The sequence below is a fragment of the Oryzias latipes genome, chromosome 19 (genome assembly GCF_053564925.1).
Source record: "Oryzias latipes strain Hd-rR chromosome 19, Olatipes_Hd-rR_3.1".
Classification (NCBI taxonomy): Eukaryota; Metazoa; Chordata; class Actinopteri; order Beloniformes; family Adrianichthyidae; genus Oryzias; species Oryzias latipes.
Genome location: NC_136255.1, coordinates 6,338,829 through 6,364,204, shown reverse-complemented (window position 1 = coordinate 6,364,204; position 25,376 = coordinate 6,338,829). Strand labels below are relative to the sequence as shown.

General features: G+C 39.0%; 2 protein-coding genes across 6 annotated transcripts in view; one reads left to right on the top strand and one right to left on the bottom strand.

The window, feature by feature from the left end:
• Positions 1–25,376, bottom strand: part of LOC101166258 (uncharacterized) — a 134,941-nt gene that overhangs the window by 48,299 nt on the left and 61,266 nt on the right. For 3 of the 4 annotated variants that reach the window (XM_011488421.4, XM_020711956.3, XM_020711957.3), the window contains exons 3-9: positions 19,367–19,475; positions 17,200–17,743; positions 14,739–15,206; positions 6,764–6,958; positions 4,921–5,001; positions 4,509–4,621; positions 1,673–1,731 (exon numbers count right to left, since the gene is read on the bottom strand). In XM_011488421.4, the coding sequence (XP_011486723.2) occupies positions 1,673–1,731; positions 4,509–4,621; positions 4,921–5,001; positions 6,764–6,958; positions 14,739–15,206; positions 17,200–17,743; positions 19,367–19,475 (1,569 nt within the window). The remainder of the gene's footprint in view (positions 1–1,672; positions 1,732–4,508; positions 4,622–4,920; positions 5,002–6,763; positions 6,959–14,738; positions 15,207–17,199; positions 17,744–19,366; positions 19,476–25,376) is intronic. The other variant, XM_078937917.1, reaches the window with a different exon arrangement.
• LOC111946458 (serine/threonine-protein kinase pim-1-like) overlaps positions 1–25,376 on the top strand; it is a 46,429-nt gene that overhangs the window by 13,478 nt on the left and 7,575 nt on the right. The window contains exons 3-5 of one of the 2 annotated variants that reach the window (XM_078937919.1): positions 22,405–22,470; positions 22,935–23,029; positions 23,383–23,544. In XM_078937919.1, coding sequence (XP_078794045.1) covers positions 22,405–22,470; positions 22,935–23,029; positions 23,383–23,544 — 323 coding nt within the window. Of the gene's footprint in view, positions 1–22,404; positions 22,471–22,894; positions 23,030–23,382; positions 23,545–25,376 lie in introns of those variants that run through there. The other variant, XM_078937918.1, reaches the window with a different exon arrangement.

Here is a 25,376-nt window from a genome sequence, read left to right as displayed (position 1 = left end):
AAGACATGACATGACAGGAACCCTTTCAAAATAAAACAGGAAACAGAACCAAACAAGACAGAACAAGAACTAAAGCAAAAACCAAGACAAAACAAACTCAAACCATGACAACAAGAACGTGTTAAAGCACCAAAAAGAGTATTTTCACTTAAGTGGGGCTGGAAAATAAACCTGCTTTGGGGCTGTTGCAAAATGTCTAAAATTAAGAAAAAATTGGTTTACGTGTTTTTGAGTTTATCAGGTTTATTTTCTGGAAAAATGTATCAGTGACCTATAATTTGTAAAATAATGTGAACAGTAGACCGATAAGTGTTTGTTCCCCCATGTGTGTTTATACGCAAGAAAAAAAAAACAACAACAAAAAAAAACCACATTTAAAAAATAAATTCCTTTTTTTATTACAATTAAAGAAGATTTTAATTTTCCCCAAAAACATCAATTACTAATATTCATGAGGTTTTCAAGTGCCATAAAATTTATTTTTTACTTTCCCCCCCAAATATAATTACTTTTTAAAATACATCAAGTCTGAATTGTAGAATACCAACAAACACGTTCTTCGACCTCAACCAGATATCTAAAACTAGTTTGGTACTGCTCATAATTGGTTTTTATTGAATTATTGTTTTGAGGAATATTTATTAAAGCAGATTAAGTGACACAAAAAAAGTTGTAGCATTCTGGTAATTTAGAAAATTTCTCCTTTGTTTGTTTTTTCTTCTTTTTATCAAGAGAACCCCAAAAGAAGTTTAATTACAGATTTCCCAGGAATTTTGCCCCAGCACTTTACAACGAAAATGTATTTTGTTTTTATAATTTCTTTTGTTTAAAATCTGAAGTCTCAAGATGTGACAGCCCAAAAAGATTCTATCCATATTCATAATTTTGTATTTAACATTGATCATATCTCTTGTGAAACGGGAACTCAAAAACTATTATAAATAAACTGAACTCTTGTTGATTTTGAACCAACAAGAAATCATGAAAAGTAGTTTAAAAATGGTTTAAATCCCAAAATAAATACATTTTTAAAGACTATAAGAAATAAACTCTTTATGTTTGCAACGAAGACCAATTTTATTAGCCTAGTTTCTTCAAATTAATTTACTTAAATGCAGATTAGTCAGGCTTTACTGAAACATTTCTGTCTTTAAACTATAATTTGAGTTAAAACAACATTGAACTGTAGTTTGAATGTCAGTGGATCTTTGGTATACATTTGGAAGGCAGCTTCTCCCCATCGGAATGAGAATGACAGTAACAGTCAGAGGTCAAACTTTATGATATGTTAAGGTTCTTTGCTGAAGCGGTCTTCCCTGTTTGAGTTGATCCTCTGCACCATCGCTTCAATTAATCATCCCTCCTCTGAGCTGCTCTTATCACAGCGCAGAGCAGCTAATGGCGCAGATTTGAAACAGAACGTTAAGAATACAGACGGAGCAGAGTCATGCTGGTGAAAGAAGCTCAGCAGAAAGACGTGCAGATCCAGATCAGTTTGAAACTTGCAAAAAGCTCCTGCTGGAACCATTTATGCCTTTCGGAAAAGTGCAGTTCCAACAACTTACTTTTCCTGTAGTTATGATGTGCACGAGGGAGCTTTTGCATGTTCTTGTGCAGCAACTTTATCATTATTTTCATCGGTCAAATGCAGAAGCACAGTTTGTTTACTCACCTGACCATGCAGATCAGTGTTTAGCAGCATCAGAGCACAAGTAAGCGTATGAACTGCATCTGCAGAAGAAAACATTTGCCTTAAATTGCTCTAGAAAACCAGTTCCATATCTTGACATCTTACATTGGCATAACGTTAAATATCAACAACAAGGATAAAAACTTAAATCTTGCGTATACCTTATTATAAAAAAAGAAAAGTTATACATTCTTAGTTCTTAAGACTTTTAATTTTTTCTTCTTTAATTTTAAATAGCTCTAAAGGAGGAATCTCTGCACATTATGGATATGGATAGATATTACGCACAATTTAAAAAGATTTTATTTTGGATAAAGATTCAGAGATGTTTTCTGTTAATTTTTTTGAGTTTTAAAAATAAGTTTTTTGCTTTATTTTGATTTTTTTGATCGTCTTTTTTACTTTTGCCCTGCCGTCAAACTTTTACACATTTAATTCTACTACGGTTTCTTTGTTCTGCTGCCAAATTTGCTGTCCCAATTTCAAGAAAGTTGAATTCTTTCTCTGTGTGATAAAACCACCTTTACAGAGCCACAACGTTAATTCATGGCCCTGATCCATCATAGCGTGGACTCCTCTAAAGGTGTGCTGTTGGATCTGGAACCAGCATGTTGGCAGCAGAGCCTTTTAGTCCAGTATTCTGCCGAGTTGGCTGCTCTCTGTGGAACAGCATGTTTGTCCAGCGCAACCTACGGATGTCCGACTGCCCTGAGATCCAAGCAACAGCTTAGAATTCACCTTAGACGGCAAAAGCTAAAACTTTTCAAATATTTCCTGAAGGGGTTTTGCTTTTTGGCTGGAAGAATTATTCTGCCAGAAAAGGCCACAGTCATCAGGAAATATCACTCCCATGGAAGGTTGTGTGTGGTCTGCAACAGAAAAGCAGAACGACTGGACCCAGCTCAATTCTTCTCATCTTACCATCCTGCAGTTATGTGTCCTGTAACCTTTGTGCTATCTTAGATGACCCCACCCTTACATTGACGTGTTCTCCCTACCATGACAAAGGTGGATAAAGGTGGAAAGATTTCATGTAATCCATGGACACCAGTGAAGATCACAAATCATTGAAGAAAAAAGGTTCAGCGCACTGTCTAGTGGGTCTAGATGACCCAACTCCTAACGTTAAAGTGCCTAGGATAGCACAAGGGTTAAGTAAGTAGTGCAAACAAACACACAAACAGGTTCACACAGGCCTTCACTTTCCATGTGCATGAATGAACCTGCTTCCTTATCTCTTCTGCGGGCCATTCTTTAACAGATCTGACCACTCCTGACTTGGAATATCTCTCCAGAGCTGCTGCTTTGGTAATGCTCTTCAGATTTTGTCTAATTAGAACAAATGTTTTACTTACGGGGACTGAGAAAGGCTGCAGAAGAAAAAATTACAAAACACAAAAAGAAAAATGTGTTGTATGAATGAAAGAAGGCTGAGCCCAAATGCAAAAAACTGAAGCACTTTAACCAAAGCTGACACTGGAATTTACTGTGCTTCAGATTTTTGTTTAAAGGTTTTGACAAGTTTGTATTTTGTTTTTCTGTTGGGGCCTTTGCAGAATTTAGATTCATGTTTTGTTGTTTTCCTTTTAGTTTTTCCTTCTTTTTTGCTTGTGTTTTGGTGTGGCCCTTGTAGGCCTACATATTTGTGAAATAACTTGCATTAACAGATGCTATAGGAGATGATTCATCTGATTTCATTTTGAATTTAATTCTTCATTTGTGTTAACGATGTTTCCGCGCTTTTGCCAAATAAATATAATTAGTTCTTTACTCATGTAATCGGAAGGAGGATTATGGGAGATCAATAAGTGACAAAATAAATGAATATGGATTAATCTACATTTCATCACAATGATGCTTTGCCCGTTGCTTGGCAACACTAAACTGATGAGGCCACATGCGCTGGACCAGAAAACCGTGTTGGCAAACTGCAGTGACAGACTCCATTCCTCCTTTTGTTTTGCTCTCACTATGCGGTCACTAAAATCTGAATTTTATCAACTAAGAAATGAGACCCTTTCTCTCCAAAGCCAATCCTGAAATATTAATATGCACTTCTATTACACCCTCAATAGATCATTGTAATGCACTTCTTTCCGGTGCTAAGAAAGATACTATTAATCGGCTGCAGCTTGTTCAAAACTTGGCTGCAAGCCTGTTATAGAGGACAAGGATTTATTTTAAGATTCTTATATTAGTCCACAAATGTCTTAATGGAAGTGGATCATCATTTTTATGAGAAATTCTTGTAGTTTGAATCCTCCCAGAGCCCTCGGGTCCTCAAGTCTGCTGGTGGTCCCAAAAGTCAAAACAAAAACCCTCGGTGAGGCCTCATTCCTGCTCTGTGGGCCTTGCCTGAGGATGTGAGGGCTTCATCTAGTGTTAAGGTTTTAGCCTAAAGCCTAAAACTCATCTTTTCATGTTGGCTTTTAAGTACACTTCCTGATATTTTAATTTGATTTTATGGACTGTTATGTGGATTGTAACTATTTTCACTACTATTTTTTAAATTTATTTATTATGTAAAGCACTTTGATGTGTTCTGTAGCAGGAAAAATGATCTATCAATAGAGCTGAATTTGAATTTGAAATACATATAAAGCGGAAATACAATCTGAAAATCAAAACTCTACAGATATTTTATTTGTATGCTATTTACTTCATTGTCTTTTATTCCTTGTGACTATTAAGGAAAATAAAGCTGGTAATCTTCTGTTAATGCTTTCTGAAAATGAAGCTCATGGTGGGCATAAGTTGAGCTTTTAAAGACTTTCTTTTAAATCAATCACCAAGCTTAAACATTTCAGGTGAGACTCACCCTCTGATGGCATAACTCCTGGGTTGCAGACCATGTAACGCCTTGAGAAGTGTGACAAAACCCTTTCCCTCTCCTGAGTCTCTCCCATTAGGGCAAACTGCCTGAGAAAAGTCCTGCAGCACACAAAATGGAACTTTACTACATGTAACACCAAAGCTGGCCTCTGGGGGGCAGTGTTTACATGCTGGGAGAAGTATTCTCCCTAAAGACTAGACATGGTTTAAAACATCTAAAAGAGCAGGTTTCCATTTAACTAAGGCCAAAAACCACACAGAAAAGAAGTTTTTATGACAAAGATACACCCCTTATGTTTTAATCATGGTCATAGTTTTAAAAATTAATGACACACATTAAGCTGGTTAGCAGAAGCTGGTTAGTAACTGCGTGCATGTTTTCTGCTGCGCTGTCTTACCGCAGAGCTTGGTCAAGATTGAGGCCAGCAAAGTTGAAGAAGCTCAGGTACTCCTCTGCAATTGTTTGGCTGAAATCGTTACTGCAGAAAGACAAGCAGGTAACATGTGAGTGTGACACCAGGAATAGGACGGCTGATTCCTCCACTCAGAGAACAGCCTTGTGCTGTCAGTGGGTAACTGCGCTGGCACAGTCGATTTAAGATCCAGACTTGAGGCTAAAGGAAGAGACAAGAAGAAAATAGAGGGAATTCCCTGGACACATCTGGCAGAAGGTGAGAAATCTTTTCATTTCAAATTCAAATATCATCAGAGGATGGCTGACAGAAGGATGAGATGACTGATCGGGGAAGCACCAGAAGAAGGTGGATCTGCTTTAAATCTGCACATTTGGGGACAAAATATGAAGGGAAGTACTGAAGAAAACTGAATTTGGAAGTTATTACAGATATAATGAAACCAGAAGTGCTTTTTCATTGCATATTCAAATATTTCAAAAGCTGTTTGCTTTAACATTTTGCACAGAAGACTTTAAACTTGAGATAACTGTTGTTTTAATATTTTAATGGTAGATCCTTGAAGCTAAACCACATTTGTTTCCCCCCCCCTAAAACACACTTAGTGTTTTATTCAGTCATCTAATCTAATTGAACAAGACACAAAACTTTAAAAATGAGCAAAAATGGTCTTACCTCTCTACACTCTACACACAGCTGGTTAAGCCTCCAGCAACCCCGTGACCCCGAAGGGGATAGTGGGTTACAAAGATGGATGGATTTATTTCTCACGGTTTTAGAGAAACTTTGATGCATTTCTATGTTACTTATTTAGCACGGTAAATGAAGGGTTCAAAAAAGCCTCCGAGAGTGAACATGAGGAATAAATATGTTTTTTTGAATCTTAAAACCAAGTTTGACTTTTACTGAAAATATCAGATCCAATCAGTGGGATTTGTAAAAATGTTTCTTTTTTCTAAAATTGTTCAAATATGATTAAAGCAATTATACTTTTAGGGGTTAAGCTAGTTGAAAGAGGAGGGCAGGGGGCAGCAAACAATGCAGGGTAGTCCTCACAAAAGGTCTCTGCAGGAGCATTGCACAAACGAATAATTTCCTTTCTCTCCAACGTTTGTCACTTTTTTGTTTCTGTATGTTTACAGTTTTTTTTGTTGCAAGGATTGAAGGCACTGTGACAAAAGGATTACATAAACCTCGAGTTTCTAATCCGCTCCGTATTCAACCTCTTGCAAAGCTCACTTTTATGGTTTCAACCACTGACTGTACATGAGAACTGGAGTGAGTGTGATGTTACCCATAGAAAATGGCCTCCTTTAGGCTCCAATGAAATTGAGTCACTTCAGTCGCCATTTTTGCACAAAATGGAAAATATGTTGTCAGTAAGCAGTGATTGGTCCGAGTCGGTCTGAGTCAACATTTCTATGACAACCACTCTGGCCACTCAGGAGTGAGATTGTCAAAAGTCCAAACCACTTGAACGTGGACCACACTAAATTTGTCAATCAAACGTTTTGAATGTTGGATGTGAGACCCCATTGTTTTACTGAGGGATCTGATTAGTCAGTTTATAACTTGAGTAACTGACACCAAAGAAAAAATATCATAAAATCAAGAATATGCTAAAAAAAAAAAGTAGCAGATGAAGAATGGTTCCTCTGACAAATAGAATGACTGAGTAATAGCTGTTTGTTTCTCTATGGACGTTTATGAGATTTTGGCTTCTTGGAGCCAGAGAGTATTTGGAACATCAGGGGGGATGAGTCACTCAGTCCAGTTCTCATTTACAGGTAATGGTTCGAAGATGCATAGCAGTAAATCAGTTGCTCACTTCTTGCTGAGGTGGCGAGACACATCAGCCTTTCTGAAGCCCTCCAGGTTGTAAAGGCGTTTGGCCAGACGCTTTGCCGCTGCCACGTCCGCTCGATGGCTGCCATTGGTGAGCGTGTCACTGCTGCTCAAACCAAGGCGATCGCTGGGGTCCTGCTCCAACTCACAGTCTGTCGCCAGACGAGCTTCGTTTTTGCTGAAAGAGTTGGTTGTGGTGAGTCGTTACAACAGATAAAATGAGTGATCAAGAAAGTTCAAACATTACATAAAAGACCCACTCTGATGAAAATGTTGTTATTGGTGTTTTTAACATGCTTTGGTAGCATTTTTGATGGAGCTCAAAATTGCATTTCTGAGTGTTTGTTTATTAAAATTGATGTGAATCAGGATCAAACAAACAAAAAAAATATGCAGGAAAAAGCACATTTGAGAAGTAAAAAATATATTTGGCGGGCCACAAGCTATCTGCTTCGCTCCATTCTGATACATCTACTTGTAGACAAATTGATCCATCTACGTCCTTGTTTTCCTTGTCTGAGCCGGTATAGGGTTCAAAAATTTACAGCTGGATATCGCTCACCATTTTCTTTGCACCGGTAATGTTAGGTTGGGGGTGTGAGGTGCTGTGAGCTAGTGGGAGAGGGTGTAAATAGATGGGTAAGGGGAAGTGGGGACTGGGTTGCTCCATCCTTAAAGTCCCTCCCACAACTCAGTGGTGAATTTATAATAAACTATTGCAGCTCAGCAGAAACTATGTCCTAGAAAATGACAGTTTTTTTCTGTTTGTGGGTAAAAACTGCATAATTATCATTTGTAGGCTGTCATGCATTTAACCATCTGACCACATGAGACCAAAAAAAAATGGTTTCTCCCATTAGTCCTTTGACTGCATTAAAAAGTTCCTGTGACCTCGTCACTGCATCACATTACCAGGCACTTTACAAACGTACCGTCATTCCCAGCTCTTGGATTTGCATTGTAAACAGTTTGTTTACATATTCAAAAGCACCGCTGTTACATCATCCACAATGCTTTACTTCCACTTTCGGATCTGCTAAAAAGTTTGTGTGCTCACACTGCCACTGAACTAGACCAGGGTTCACTTGCAAGTGAACATGGACTCTTATTTAGCAGACCAGAGTTCAGCGGGGTTCTCCAACTTTCCACATAAAACAGAATGTTCAAAAGCAGACTGTCCATTTCTGATGAGGGCCGAACAAGGGACGGGGGGCGGGCCATCGTCACTTTAACCCTTTAACACCAGAGCTTGTGCTCTAGTGTTTACATTCTTTCAGATGACATAACTCTTCAACTGTTGACGCTGTTAAGGTAATTCCAGGTAGTGTCCTAAAGCAATCTCCGCATCAGAATCAGCTGATTTATGTTGATTGCGTTAACAGTCAAAGAGTTACGGTATGTCACAGACTGTGTTACTTAGGTGTCACCAGCGATATCTGCCATTGCAGGTCACTGCAATGGAAGATATCTGCAGGTCTCTGCCATTTTAACTATTGTTATCACGCTACACTGGATGAAATAAAATGATCTCTGATGAGAACACATTTAAACAAAGAGAAGTGTGATGGTGTGTTTTTTTGTACGATGAATGTAGTAAGATCATATGTGGGGAGGGGTCTTGCAAATTGATGATATTTACTACCTAAAAAATGGCTACCAAAGTGTGAGAAAAGCGCCAAATCCTCCTAAAAAGTGAGGACGGGGCATTAAACATGAAAGATAAAAAGTTTTTGTGGTTCTTTAAGCAACAATAACACAAGAAATATTTAATTGAGGTTAATGAGTCAAACATAGAGGTGATCTACAGATGCCAAACTCCTCAAAAGGATGCAGAAAGCATTTGGACTCAATTCAAGAACAAAGTTTACACTTTGAGCATTCACAACCAAGTCGCAATAACTTGGTTAAACAAATGATGAAAAGCAGGTGTGACACCCTCCTGGGCAAAAGTCATACCTGTAGGTAGACCTTCGACTTGTCAATCGTCTGTCCTCCCCTCCTACAGCTGAAGCTTTACAGCAGAACACAGAGCTGCCTTTCTCTGCCGGTGCCTGACAGGATGGTTGTCTTTTAGCCCTTACCCGGACAACTCCTGTTCTCCCTGCTGCGTTTTTCCCAGAATTCATCACACACCTGCACTCGGGCAGAGTTCAACTGCTCTCTGCTCTGTTCACAGTCTGACTTCATGGATTCTCCCAAACTTCTGCTGTCACTTGATCCGCCCAGCAAGCCACTCTCCCAAAGGCAAAAAAGGGCCGTTTGTCCTCCAATGCCTGTCTGTTTTTCCTGTCCCCCTCTGAGTCTATTTGCTGTTTCTCTTCCTTATTTTCAGCCCTCCCTCTCTTCATCTCCCTCCCCCGTTTCTGTGAAAAAGCACCCCCCACCCCCCGCTGACCTTGCTTTCAGATCATGGCATAAAACTTGGCTAGGAAATTGGTTTCGAATCACCTTCCATTTCTATCCTCCCTTCTTCTCCCGCTCCCTGCATCTCCAGTTACACTCTCAAACTGTGCATCCGCTTGGTGTCCCACGAACAGCCGCCTAACTTGTTTTGCATGTAAGCTCTTCACACACACAGACAAAACAAAAGATGGAAGGTGTCAGGTTTAAACATCCACATGGCGTGCGTGCCTTCAGGTTGTTTCCTCCATAACTACAACTGCCTGAGACCAAAAGAGGATGTTCTTTATCCACCTCCTGTGGCTGTTTGTGAGATTTCGGCTTCATCTGGGCCTGCTGCTGGTTTGGATGTGGGAGCATGAGCTAAGAGCCCACGTCACTGTTTTACCTCTCCAGCTCTCTGGTTAAACAAATTTAAAGGGCTTTGATTTGAATAAGTATTTGTAACATGAAAAGTATGAAAAGAAGTAAAGTAAGGAAAAATGTAAAGTAATATATCACTCTCCAAAGCTCTTGACTACAGTACCCATAATGCACTAACAATCCATCAAGCAGTTCGTCTTTGTAGTTTAACAAAGTTGAACAAAAACATTTTGACAGATTTTTTTGCGCCGTGTATTAGAGAAAATCAATTGGAGGTCAGTAAGCGTTCATACTTGAGGTGGACCAGTTAGAAATGTTTTTATTTTTGAACAAATAAGGAATTTAAGTTTGCCTAATGGTTTGAAAGGGTCAATTACCGTATTTTTTTTGGAATAAGTCGTGTTTTTTTAGTACAGTGTGGCTAAGGGTTCGAAAAAAATAAGTAGCAACAACCACTAGCTAGCACTGTAGGCGTGTGTATCCATATTAGCTATTGACAGCAACGCAAAAGAAAAAGCGCAGCTCAGTCTTAAGCTGGGTTCCAAGGCGACACAAAGGATAAAGAATTTGATGTATTTAGTGATTTGAAGTTATTAAAAAGTGCTTCATTGACTTTTTAGCATGTTTTTTATGCTATGATTATTTTAATCATTGTTTATATGTTGCACTAATATACCAGATCCTCATGAAGCTAAACAAGCATTAGTGTGTTACGTTAGTGAAGCGTGCAGATATTCAGTCTATTGTTATCTTTTATGTCATTATAATTGGCCTTTCAAGATGAAATGTCCATTCTTGTCCCTGTATTTTGTTTAATAAATGTCTTATTTACTATGCATTTTTGGCTGCTGCAACTTTTACTCCAGAGCGACTTATAGCTAAAAACTATGACAATTAATGCATATTTCATTTTAGTTTCTCAGATCTATACATTTATTGCTGAGATGCACCTCAAACGGTAAAAAAAACTGTTTTTAATCACTGCAGACATGACATTACCTACTACTTCCTACATTTACTGCATTGAAATGATCCTATGTGACACAGGGTGTCTTTTATTTTGAAAGTCAGTCATGTGAACCTCTGCTAAAACTATTTTATATTTTAAAAAGGGCTTTTTTCTCTTGTATCTGTGATAATAGTAACAATAACATAAATAATAAGGTCAGTGCCTTTTCTCTTTCTGAAGGGTGAAGTCAGACTTTGTAGATTTTGTTAGGTTGTTGTCAGTGAGAAATTGACCCAAATGACTCTTTAAGAATTGAAAGTTGCAGATCCCTGATCTAAGGCCTCACCACCTCCTAACACCGTTTCATGAAAAAGTCCTAAAAGAACTCTCAGCCTCCGCTTTTACAGTCATAGAAAAAAAAACAGAGCTGAGCCTCTCTTCGTCTACCAAGAAGCTGTGCACAATGACCCTCTGTGTACTGGTACGCACCATCCACGAAGGGGGATGTGAGGGAAAGGAGGGGAGGAGTGACATTCCAACTTTTATCAAAGTTTGGCCAAACCTGCAGAGAAGTCTGCCTCATCGTCTCGCTGCTGGATTCCACCGCTTTGAGAGAACGTATGAATGAGATAGGACCAGCACTAAGCAAACATTTTCCTTTACTTCCTGTGGTGTGAGATTTAATCTAGATTTGGAGGAAAATCTGAGGGGTTCATTGACACAACATTCCTTTGGCCAGTATCTGCTGAGGCTAGATTCCTTCCTGGGATTCACAAACAAAGTCACCCACCTACAGTGTTTGCAGATTCCTGTCATTTTTCTGCCATCTAGTGGTGAGACCACAAACAGCATCATGGTGTTTCTGCAGTGCCAGCTGCCCCTCAAAGTAACGGTGACATTCACAACATTGGACAGTCTCACTTAGCACATGGCCATTATAAGAGACAGACAGCATATGTCTGCTGTAACATCATCACAAATTTGATTGGCTGATGAAAAGATTTACAAAATAGGATTGTTTAATAAAGATAAGATTTCTGCCGCTGCAGATGAGGTCTATGTTAAAGTCTTTGGGACAGTCAAGGTGAGTCCCTCTCAGCAGGGGAAGCAGCCATCTGCCTGTTTACTTATGTACGTACACAAAAAGTGCATGCACAAACAAACGCAATCCACACAGGACACACACACAGCACTACAGACTGTCACCACGAGGCATAGGGACTGCAAGTAACCCTGTAGTGACCTTCCCCTCGAGTCTCTTGGCTCCAGGACGGCACTGCAGCAACACTTTTTTTCAAGGGGAACATCACAGAGTCTGGCAACAGTTTTCTACTGAAGAATAATGTGTTTCTGTTGCATCACCATCTTGTGACAGCTTTACATATTTCAGTGTTTTATCTTACAAATAAATAGCAATGTTCTTCTTCAGTTAACACTGATGTTCTTCAACGTCCTGTCATTTTTTTCCTCTCATAAAACCCAAATATTCCAAAAGTAAGGTGACTGAGATCAAGATGGAATATTCCCACTTCCACTTTCGGCTTATTATTGTCTTTTACATCCAAAAGGAGGCGTATAATCTGGATTGTGAACTTGATAATCAGATTGCACGCTCCTGTTTCACACCAGAGACAACCCACAAACCCCCACTGTTGATAGGTTTTCTTTCACCTTCAAATATAAGAGAAAATAAACAAAACAAAAATGGGTTTACCATAGTGAGGATAAAAAAGCTACAGGTACCTATTGAAAAATTGATTGAGCACTGGGAGTTACAGGAGTATCAGTGGAAAACTATAGACACAAACAAGACTGTCAGTAAAAACATTAAAATCGACCATGAAGTAAATAATCCTTTTTTGTCAAACTGTCAGTTTCTCTTCCTGTTGTGTTTCCACTGTCCTTGTCTTTTAATGTACATGTGATGGAAGCAAAAAGACGTCCAATCACAAGCTTGATTCTAGCAAGTCAGGTCAATATCAATTGGCTGAAGGTAAACCACAGCGAGGGATGTGTGTTGTGTGCATTAAGCATAACCCTTTTTTCCGCTGTAACAGTACCTGGATATATTCAAATGAGACTTTTTTTTAACAAAACAGTCTAAAAGATCCAAAATGCCAGGTTTTATCTTTTGAAGCTGTTACGTCAGTAAGACATGTAGTTTTTGTTGATAAAAATAAATAAAAAACAGAAAGAAATTAAAAAAAAGTTTCTCTGTCAAAAGTCATTTTCATTTATATTTTTAAACACTGAATGAATAATAAATGTATATTGTTTTCATTTAGGTAACACAAAGTTAGATGAATCTGTTATGTTTCGATTCATGGATCATGTATGGATATGAATATTGAATAATGTAAGTTCTTTAAAATACTCCAGAAAAGCTTTACTTTCAATGCCAAACCTCTGTCAAGCTTAAAGCTGTGACTCAGTGTCATCTCCAACAGCTGAGCAAACAGATGAGAGCTGAAAGCCTCATGGGTTAAACATATTTTACTGATACAATAGGGGTTATAAATCTTTTGACACTAGGTGTATATTTGAATAAACCCCTTTTGTAATTTATACTAAACTTTGTTCATCTTACTTATATATTTGTAACATTTTTGTGTTGAACCGGACGGAAAAAAGAAAGACAAAAACAAAAGGAGGGAAGAAGAGAGGGATATCGGGGGGGGGGGGATTATAGAAGGAGGGGTAAAACCATGAAGCAGCATAAAGCAACAAGTTGCTGGATGTTTATCATCAGTATGGTCAGGTTCAAAAGTAACACAAATCTAGAAGGGCGGGGCCTGTCCACACACACGCTCAAATGTTATAAACATACCAGTTGGCTCCAAAAATGTTCACATGTCAACATGTACACAACACAACTTATGTTTACACACACATACTTATGCCTTTAGACCAACACATGTGAGACATTTCATTCAGTCACACAAACTATTTGTGTGAAGGTGAGATAGCACCTGAACTCAAGTGATTGTTTATGTTCTTCTGAGGTGGATGATGGAATGTAAAAAGAAAGAGGAAGAGTGCCCACTCATCCCCTCACCAAGGCCCCCTGCCACAGCAGCAGCGGCAGCTAGGATCCCACCAACACCCACACCGTAGCAGATAGTGAAAAAAACGCCCGCCGGGCCCTCACATCCGCCACCCGGGGCAGAGCCAGCAAGACCGCCCGTTTGTCAGCGTGTGGGTGTGCATGTATATGTCTGTGTGTTGGAGTGTATATTTTTGAGGAGTAAAGGGTGTGTGTACTACAAGGTGCAGTTCAAATTGGCGGGTCGGGCACTGAGCTGTAACTCAGCTTCTGCTTTTCAACCCCAGGCAGAAAACTGACATGTTATCTTTGAATTTGTCCTTTAAATCTCCTTCATTCATAAGGCCTTGTTCCTGCTGTAACTTTAAATTTAATTTATTACTTTAGTCTCTATCTTTTTGAACACTAGTTTACTACTTTTTAATAGGTTTTACTTAATACAAATGTTTATAAAAAGTTCAAACATGTTGCACAAATACCTCACACCCCCAACCTAACATTACCAGTGCAACAAAAATGGCGACCAATATTGGAGCTACCCAGCGGTCCATTTTTGATTCAGATTCCAGCTCAGATGAGGAAAACAATGATGTTCTATTTGTCTATTTGTCTTCAAGTGGATGCGTGAGAATGAAGCAGAGCATGGAGCTTGTGGCCCACCCAGAATATTTTTACGTCACAAATTACATCTTTTTCAAAGGGTTATTTTTTTCATCTGCTTCGAAATCGCAAGTATTTACATTAAATCAAAAAAAAATACTCAGTCATTTAATTTTAATCTTAATTTTCTTTATATGTCCTCCATCTACAGAAAAATGTCATAAGAAAATGTTAAAAAACGCCAAAAAACAGCATCTTAATCTTCACTTGACTTGAGCATAAAGCCAATAAATATAATTTGCAAACTTAATTTCTGAGCATGTGTGCTGATGGAAACCCATTTTTGTGACCATTTACATGAAGGTTTTTTGAACACTAACACTATAGGCTGTGGATTAATTTTACAAACAGCAACTCAAGGGTCTGATCAATAAAAGACACTATGATCAATAAAATCAAACTAACTGTGGGTAGCCTACCAGAAATTCAATCTATTATTTTTTCCCTTTTTCCAATATTATCTGAAAAAAATGCACATTTTCCAATTTGTGTCCCAAAAACCTAAACAGGAAAGTTTTGTTACTACCTGCCTTGAGGTCTCACCTGGGTAGAGAATAGGAGGTGTTGACATACCAGCTGCTCCCCAGTTGTGAACCCTCCTGTCCTCTGGGCACCGCGTCATCTGAGCCGCTGCTCAGCCGTTCGCTGGAGGGCGCCCGGGTGGCGTCCGAGTCTCCCGTCACAGTGAAGACAGAATCAGAGAGGCTGGGCCTCTCGTCGTGCGCTAGCGGGGCGAAGCTGAGCTGGACGATCTGCCTGGCGCTCTGGCACACCGGCGCGTGGATAGCAGGCGTTAGTGTGGGCAGGTCAATGGTCAGAACAGTCTGAGCGCTGGAGGTCAGGAGCTCCTCGCTGTCCAGGCTGTTATAGGACGTCCCTTTGGCTCGGTGGGACTCCATGATGCTCTCGAAATGACGGCTGAACGTATCCTCTGTGGATAACCGGGGACCAGACACCAGGATGGGGGACTTAAAGGCCGGGTTGTGGTTATCAAAGAATGTCTTCACAGGTCTGGAGAGAGGAAAGGTAGTTATCAGCCACACCCCCATGGAAATGAAGACTTTACGAACAATCATGAGCAAATGTTGGTATCCCATCATCTTTAGGTAAAGCATTAGTCACTGCTGCCTTTACAAAGGGTTATGAGAGAAAAATGGGCAAAGCTGCACATCGGTGGCCCACATGAAATATAAAGTTGTAGACCGTCAGTGAGCCCGTAGAGGGAAAATGTTCATTTTTCTACAGGCATGCTGCAAGTGATGGGATGTAGCGAACACTTATACAACATGGATGGGTAAATAAGGGTGAAGTAGGTGAAAAACAGACGTGTTGTACAGATTTTCATTTTCTAAATCCCCCAAATCCTGAACAATAATCCTGCCAGGGATGTTTTACATGATAAGTGCAGGCTCCTAAAGTGCAACCAATCAGAGTTGTTGTTTGTGTGGATGTTGTGTGAACAACATCCGAGGAGCGTCTTACGAGCACTTATGTATCACCAGCACACCTGCGTGCAGCACTTTCCTAACAACTAGAGAGTGGCATAAGAGTGGCGTACGACTGCATGACCTGTACGTCACAAGTTTGTGCAATTTATATTTGCCTGACGAATACTTCATGATACATTTACCAAACACAAGACAATGGTACGTTCCAAACCCACTGATACGAAAATCCTGTTTTTGGCGTTTTTAACATATTCTTGTGTCATTTTTCTGATGATGGAGGATAAGGAAAATTAAGATGAAAATTGCATCTCTGAGTATTTCTTTATTCCAATTGTGGTAAATCAGGTGCAGACAAAAAAAATGCTATTTGAAAAAGAGGTTTTCTGTTATGAAAAAAATACACTGGGTGGGCCACAAGTACCTTGCTTCGCTTCATCTTGTATTGGTCAACCCTCCGTATGGGTGCATATGACTAAGGCTTTAATCCCAGATAAAAATCCATTTTATTTTCTGGATTTTTTTTTATCCCCAATTTCTTTCAGATTAAATTTACCTATGAGACATTGTTTATTTTGATCTGTGTTTACCCAGAGTAGAGGTCAGGTCTTTTTCCTCATCTGAACACACAAAGCTTACTCTACATCAGGGGTGTCAAACTCATTTTCACTGAGGGCCACATCAGCATAGTGGCTGTCCTCAAAGGGTCAGATATAACTTATACATGTAACTAAATGTTATGAAAATTAAATGCAACTACTCCTTAATGTTAAATAACGCATTATTTATTTATTACAACTTTTTAAAGTGACAATTGTAGTTGCATAGAAAACATATGTTTGCTTGTTACTCTAGCATAAATCCTTTTACATTGGATTCTGTCAGGTTAAGTTATATTGACAGTGTATAAGTCCCAATGTACAGTTGCCCAATCCGATATTTCAAGTCAGATTTCCCATATATATGGATAAATGCCACTTTGGCCTGCGGGCCTTGAGTTTGACACATGTGCTCTACATGGATCCATTCTTTTCTTTGATCCATTTCCATTCCCACTTTCAGCGACTCACACCACACTTTGGTTTTAGGTGGACTAGAGTTCATTTGTTTGGTTGCACTTCTTACAAATTCTTACCTCAATAAATCTTAAAAAGACTAGTTGGAGACATATGTTATGAAGATGGATTACTTTTTGTGTGTGTGTGTGCTTTTTTCAGAAGCACGGAAAAAGAGGAAATGTAGACACTTTGGAAAGTCCCTGTAGAAAAGTGTTGAACATTTAATTCTCCATTTTCTTTGTGTTTTTGATGACAGGAATGAAACTAGAGATACAAACTCTTGTCCACAAATGCAAAAAGAAATAATCCAATAAAACGTCTCCAGCTTTGCATGGTTGTAAAATACTACTGCATTTGTTATAAACTTTTGAATAATTGAAGCAAAAATGTCTTTTTCTGACCATCTGGAATCCAAATTTAGATCAACAAGTAGGTCAGGAAAGGATGTGTCTGTGCTGCTGTGATCTGTTTGTGTTTACAGGCTGCTGCCTCAGTGTTCACCTCATCAGGTGTCCAAACACCTCTGGCTCCTCCTCAGCTGCATACTGCTGCTTCCTGCTGTCTCCTTGCATTCTCACACTTGCCCAGCTCACCATTTCCTCCTCCTCGTCTTCTTCCTCTACCTCCTCTTCCTCCTCTCCTCCACTTCCTCTCTTCATTTCCGATTGCCCATCTTCCCTGCCACAGGCCAGCCCCCCAAGAGGGCTGCTGCCAGCCCCGGAGGTGCCTTGAACACTGCGGTTGCTGCCGAACGCAGAGTCGGCGTCGTCCTGCTCCCCCTGGAGCAGCTCGTCGATGTCCGTCTCTCGGTAGCAGCGAAGTGGGATGGCGTCCAGGTCGGTTTCCGAATACTTTACTGTCCGACGGATGATGCCAGTCTTTGGGGAGGTTCCAGTGACAGCAGGGGGCGGAGTCACCAGCTCAACCTCCACATGCTGCACCTCGTGATTGGCAGAGAGCAGCATTGGCAAAGAGGATGGAGGCGTCGGGGTAGGGGACTCACTGGAGGTCCCACTGGGAGGAGCTGTGGAGGCTTCCAAACAATCTACAGAGGGATACCAGTTACAACGTCACCGTGGTTCAGTTTTAAATACACTTTAAAAAATAATTATTACATAAGAAGAGGGTGTAGATCCTGCAAGGGAAAACATTAAATCCTTTTTGAATAATCTAAATTTCCACCATTTACCTAAACTCCACAAGCATTTTGATTTTCTAGATGAGTCAAAAGTTAAAAAGGAGACAAATTATCTCCACTGTTTAAGTTATTTTGGATGGAGAAGCAATGGAACATTTAGAAACACAAACAGCTGCAATGCATACGCTAAGACAAAAAGATTAGGACAACACAAAGTAAATAAAAAGATTCAATAATTAAGTCAATTTTTAAAAATTCAAATCAAGTTTCCAAAACAAAAAGTCCAAAGGTCTCGAATACATTCAAGATGGTCTTAAGTAAAAATAAGAATTAAGTTACAAAAAATATATATAAACAACAAAAAAGTGCTATATGTTGAGAAATTATATTATTAAGTTAGTCAGTAATAGTTATGTAATATATTTGTGTTCTGCCAACTGGACACAAAGTGTTAATTTTAAAAATTTAATTAAATTAAGCAATTTTATTTCCAAAAAGGTTATGTAGGCATTTACTTTAGTTTAAATTGACTTTAGTTTTTGGGTTTTAGTTACATTTTTTCCCTCAAAGTAGGTCTAATACTGGTCCATAATATTTGCTATATCATGTAATTTGATTTAACAAAAGCAGAAGTTTCCAACTGCTTTATTAAAAAAAATTTTTTTTAAGAAAAGTTCCTTTTAAGTGCTACAGTTCTTGGTCAAATATTCATATTTTAGCACAAATTCATCCCACAGTCCTTCAAATGCAGGAGTGCAAACAGTATCTAAGATATTATCAAAACTGTAGTGATGTAACCGTAAGTCGTGGTACTGAGGGGGGGGGCAGTTGATCTCTGATTGGTTAATTGCAGGTGCAGTTCCCTCCTTGCATGTCTGTGTGTCCTTGGGTGGGCAAAACACTGAACCCCACATTGTTACCATGATGGTTTAGGTTTGCACCAGACTAAGGCATCAGTATGTGAATGGGTGAATGAGTGAGAGGGACTGTAAAGTGCTTTGAGACTAAAAGCAAGGTAGAAAACCAGTAAATAATGTAAGTACGCAATTTACCACATTAAAATGCCACATATCCAATGGATATTGAGAAGATAAACCTTTGAATGTGGTTAATGCTTTTTGTAGAAATAAAACTTTTAGTAACCAGCAAAATACATGTGTTTAGAGTTTCAATGAGTTTGAGGGGGTGCATTTACTTATAGAGAACATTTTTCTGCAGTCTGTGCTGTGAAGTGCTGCGAAGCTAAAATTCCAAAATAACTGGACACTGAATAAACATGAGCTGTAACCCAGATCTGCTTTAGTTCAGCTTCTTTTCTGATATTTGAGGGGGAAGGAAAACTCAACGGTGACTCTGTTCTATCTTGTCTCCTGTCCTCTGCTCAGCCTCTCTGTCTTCAGTTCAAACACAAAAACATTATGCATATGGGTAAATTAGGACTATTGCTCTTACATGCTGGTCTATTACAGAAGAAACAAAAAGGAGCAGATAATTCTCCACTTTTACTAGACGAGAAAGCACTGCTCTTACGTTTGCCGGCAGCCTCCTCTGCAGAGGTTCCAAATAAAAACTCCCACTTGGCACGTGCGATCTTCTGACAGTGCAGGGACGGCACGGGGGCTGCACTTCCACTGTCCGTCTGTGAAATCACAAAGACAGCCGAAGACTGAAGTGCAGTGGAAAAACATCAATTAAAAATCGGCATCTACAATATTCAACTCTGATTCTGATGGACATTTAAAAAAGTAAAAAAAAAACATCAAAAATATATCTGCATCACCAAGCTGTTATGTAAAATTTAAGCGAACATTTGTTTTTAACCCCTTGACATCTGTTGATGCAAATGTACATCAAAGCACTTTAGCTCCAAAATGTATCATCTCAATGCAAGCAAAAAGTCATTTTTAGTTTTATAGCTGGAAATAAATTCAGGTGCCAAGAGGGTAATAATTGTTGAACTGCATGTTTTTTCAAGGCATTTCTTTTCTAGTCTTAGTTACATAGTAGCAGTGTGTGCAGTTATAACCCTTTAACAACCCAACCAAGACAAAATCAATTAAAGCTACGGGTAGCATTTAGCGGGTTCGAGCACGTGCGCCTGCCCCGCGAGCAATGTCCCATCAAGCCGTTTCGCATCGCCGCAACCACCCGCTTCGCTATGACGATCGTGTTTTTCTGACAAAGATGTAATATTTGACTGACATTTTCAGACATTTTTACTGTATTAATTTTGAGTAATTCATGTTTGAAATCCCAAATATTTTACATTTTCACAAGTACTGAGCGTCTTTTTCTAACAGAGATGCAATGTTTGAAACACTGTAGTTTAAGGTCAGTTTGCGAAGAATGTCAGGAAAAATTGTGTTAAAGGCTGAGCTGCAGTCCACAAAGAGCACCCTGGCGTAGGTGTCTCTGTGTTCCAGGTGTCTCGGCGCAGTGTGTGGAGGGTGATGGAAATGGCATCCTCCGTTGATCTGTTCGGTTTTTGAGCAAACTGGTGGGGGTCGAAGGTTGGTGGAAGGCAATCTTTGATATATCCTAGGAGCAGCCGTAAATTAGACAATATCAGTCTAAGTCAGTGTTATTCAACCTTTTTTGAGCCACGGCACACTTTGACCTTGACAAAAATCCCGCGGCACACCAGCATCCCAAAAAAAAAAAAAAAGCAGAAACTCATAGTCTGTTTTGATCTACAGCCCCCCCCCGGCAATCTGACGTGCATTTTTGTGATAATTGTGGCAGAAAAAGCAGGAAGTTGCAGATGTTTTTTCGAAAAGATGTAATAAAAGCTAAGTTACATACAAACTGTATGTTCGTTGTGGTTTCAATCCGTGTAACAAGGATGACTCATTGTACGCTAAGGCGCTGTCCCTTTAAGCCAATGCATCATTGGTGATGTAGTGTGAATACTGCGACAAAACGGCAGAAAGACTTGCGTCTCTGAGCTTCATGGTTTTGTTCACTTGTTCCACGGTCTGATACCGGATTCTGTGGAAAGCTCCACCGCTAAAGACGAGCTTTAGCTGGTGTTTTTGTTGGAAATGAGTGAGTTATGAGCTAAATTGGAACAAGGAAGTGAAGACTTTTAACACTTCTGATTGGTCAGACTGCTGACATGTGATTAATCCTTCAAGAATGATTGGTGGAGTCGTGGAGACAGTAAAAGCTGCGGGACTTTTCAGAAAACAGTTATAGCTGCAGGTAAATCGCGGAGCCGTCATTCTTATCAAAATGTCTTTAATAGAATCAATTAAACACAAAGAAAAAAGTATTTTATGATCTTTCATATTCTTAACTACTCAGTGTTTTATCAGGACCTGTTTGGATGAACAAAGAGCTGATTTCCTGGAGATGGTTAATGTTTTTAGATCAGTTAATGAGGGCAATTTTCCACGACACACTTGACCATCTCCCACGGCACACTAGTGTGCCGCGGCACACTGGTTGAAAAACACTGGTCTAAGTAGTCAACATAGTATTGAAGAGAATGAAAGGAGCTGATGGCCTGGATTATGGCAAATTCCTAAATTACAGTGTCTCAAACATTGCATCTCTGTTATAGGATTCTATGTTGTGACAAATATCAAACAGTATTGACATTTAGATCAAGTCCACACTTCTATATTTTATTATGAAGTGTTTGTACTGAGTATAACAAAATCCTACATCATAACATGTCCTCATGTGAAAAATTAAATTACATTTACCATTAACATAAATGAATGGGCTATATGGTTGGGAGTATGTTTCTAAACACCCAATCTTATCTAAGCCTTTTTCTTAAAAAAAAAAACATTTGATTATTTGATAAGATTTGTGTGTATTTTTCTTCAATCATTCATTTGACTTTTACAGTTGTAAAATTATTTTGAAGACCAAATGTTGATTTCAGCCATGGTCGATCTGTTACCGTAAAGCTGAGAATGCGAGAGCAGTGAAAACTATGGAGCGGCTCATTTGACACTGCAGATCTGAATGACGGCTGGCTTGACAGTAGTGTTGGATGGAAGATGAAATATTCAGTTCTTTCATTGTAAATCTGACTCCAGAGGAATCAGTGCCTCACCAGTCCTTAACTTCACCGCACGAAACGTCACTGAAAGACATACAACAAAATAAATAAATGAAAAAGCAGTCTTTCAGTGCTGAACTGTCTTTTTGTGGCCTCATTCTAACTCCTCTCATCTTGCTTGTCACTGCTGGCTAATTAACATATGAGCAGGAACCCTGCAGGGGGAGGAGGGGGGAAATCTGACCCATGCAGCAGGCCTGACTTCAAGAGGCTGTTGGATAAAAGATGAAAAAAAAGTCTTCAAATTCACCAGTTCATTTTAAAATTCTGAAAATATTCAGGGACAATTTGGACACGTACAGCTATATGCATTGTTGTTTATATTCGTCAATATAGTGAGCATTGATGCACACTTTTTTTGCAGAGACTTCAAGTGCATGCACTATATACAAAATGGAGAATGCGCTATATAGTGATGAGGGTGGTCATTTGGACGCAACCTGGGTTTCTAAGGCACTTTTGGGGTTTTCTCTCTCTTCTTTCCTCCCTCCTGCAGTGATGTCCTGTCCACCGGTTATTGAGCTCCTGGACCTGTGGCCTGCTCTGAAAATAGAGTCAGAGGTAATATGGATAAACTCTCCTCTTAAAATGAAAATTATGATTCTTACTCATTTGGCATCCAGGTGCTGCTTTATACATGTGTGTGAGAGATTTTTTCACTTATAATTGAAGTCTGTTGTTGTGTTTTATTCAGGTGTATGCAGAGTTTCAGCAGATTAATAAATCAGAACCTGCACAACACTTTTTATGAACTTGACCATCATCTTCCTGGTCAACTTATGACCATATGACCACTAATGACCACTTATGACCACTAATGACCACTTATGACCATATGACCACTTATGACCCTATGACCACTTATGACCCTATGACCACTTATGACCACTTATGACCAGAGAAAAGGCATCAAAAACTGGGGGGACTGCAGGTTAATCTGGCAGAAATTAAAAAAATCACGATGAGCAGGTAAATTAATTATTTGACATCTCAAGTTTATCCAGTTTGTTTTTTTATGTAAACGGGAAATCCAGGACATTCACACCAAGCGCACTACTGTTCTTCACGCCCTGCCTGTTTATCTGCATGAGGATGTCTCTGGAGATTTTAAAACTTGCACAGTGAGTTCCTTTAAGTTCCTCCTACTGTTTATTACGTAAATGGTTCATCAAACTGCTAACGTCATTTTGTTTAGTCTATACAGTTTTCATAAGTGGTCTGTTTTCTTTGGTGTCGCTAAGATCTTCAGTATAACAAACTTGAACAGTATTACTTCATTAGCTTAATATGTTTATTTCGCTGCATTTAGATTCTCTGGTAAGTTGATTGATTTGTGTGTAGAACAGGTGTTTTCTGTTTATCACTATAGAGGTATTGGATTTTAACAGGACTTTCTTAAATCAAGTTTCACTGTATTTTCTGTAGATTCGATTATGATTGGCATCTCTCTTTTTCTTTTTTTTAATTCATTCAGGATGAGTCTGATGAGCCAGAGCTTGATGGTGTCGCAGTGGGGCTTCTTACTGTCAGCAACGACCATCACACAAGTCCAGTGCACTACGAGCCTGTGGAAATCTCTGTTGTGATTGAAAGTGATGAAGTGGTCAGCCTCCCCAGATTCTGTGATGCCTTCGTGGTAATGTTTGGACTCATCTATGCGATGCACCTCAAATATCCCAAAGCACTGACCAACACGTTTACTCAAGAGATTTGACTTGGTCTAGACGGTAAACTACCATCCAGGTTGCAGACCCTCAAAAATGACTTGATGATACATCTGTAAAGCTAAGTTGAAATAAGGAGGCATAACACATTATAACAGACTATAGTTATCTCCCTTTGTCTAAACAATGCCTCAAAAATATTGCACTATATACTCTGCATTTGTTCAGGCAGTAGGTTCAAAGTTCACTGTCTTTTATCAAGTAACACAAATGTTTAGCTTGTTTTGACGCTGTTATTAAGTGTAATTAATAATAATGATGATTTTTATCTATATGGCGCCTTTCTAGACGCCCAAGGTCGCTTCACAGATAGAAAACAATAGAATACCATTAAAAGAAAGACACATTAGTTAAAAACTAAATTTTCTTTAATTTCAACATTGCACAGAAGGTAGTGAGCAAATAATATTGTTAGGCAGATGTTTATGACGTAACGCTTTATTTAAGTTACCGTTACTCAATGATTTTTGGTTAATCATTGGCCCAAAAATGTTTAGGTTTTGAAATTCATGGTTTTGAGTTTACTGACTCAAAGAATTTGATTACTCCTGTACAAGAAGGGAACTTATAAAGATTAAGTTTTGTTAAGATAGATAGATAGATAGATAGATAGATAGATAGATAGATAGATAGATAGATAGATAGATAGATAGATAGATAGATAGATAGATAGATAGATAGATAGATAGATAGATAGATAGATAGATAGATAGATAGATAGATAGATAGATAGATAGATAGATAGATAGATAGATAGATAGATAGATAGATAGATAGATAGATAGATAGATAGATGACTTTATTAATCCCACAATGGGGAAATTTCATTTATCTGTGGCAGCAACACGACATTCAGAAATAATCTATATAATATAACATCAATAAATGACATCACAAATTACATTTATATTAGATAATTAAAAATATTACTAAAATTATTATGAAAAATTATTATCAAAAATGAGATTCTTATTAAATAAAGAAATAAATATTAAATAAATACAGCTGCAAAAGTGTAAAAAACATGCGGTCTGCAAAACATGTAAACTGTGAAAAACATTACAAATTTTTTCAAAATACAGAAATAACTAATGAAGTTCACACCAAGAACAAAAACAAAAACAACTGTTCAGGAACAAAAAACAATTTAAAATTGAAAAACAACAACTACAACAAAAGTAAATGAATCAATGACTAAACAGAAAAAAAAACACCCCTGGGACCGTGGAGTGTCACTTTGACACGGTGTTGTACAGTCTGATGGCTGTGGGGAAGAATGACCTGCGGTAGCGCTCCTTCTTACAATGAGGGTGCAACAGTCTTGTGCTGAAGGAGCTGGTCAGCGCCTCTACAGTTTTGTGCAGGGGGTGGGAGGGGTTATCCATGATGGATGTCAGCTTAGCTAACATCCTCCTGTCCGCCACCTCCTCGATGGACTCAAGTGTGCAGCCCAAGACAGAGCCGGCCCCCCTAACCAGTTTGTTAAGCCTCTTCAAGTCTCTGCCTGCACTGCCCCCCGCCCAGCACACAATTCCATAAAGGACCACTGAGGCCACCACAGTGTCGTAAAAGATCCTCAGCAGCTGTCTGCACACGCCAAACGACCTCAGTCTCCCCAGCAGGTGAAGGCGACTCTGGCCCCTCCTGTACAGAGCATCCGTGTTGTTGGACCAGTCCAGTCTGTTGTTCAGGTGAACACCCAGATATTTAAATGTGTCCACGACCTCAATGTAAGATAAAATAA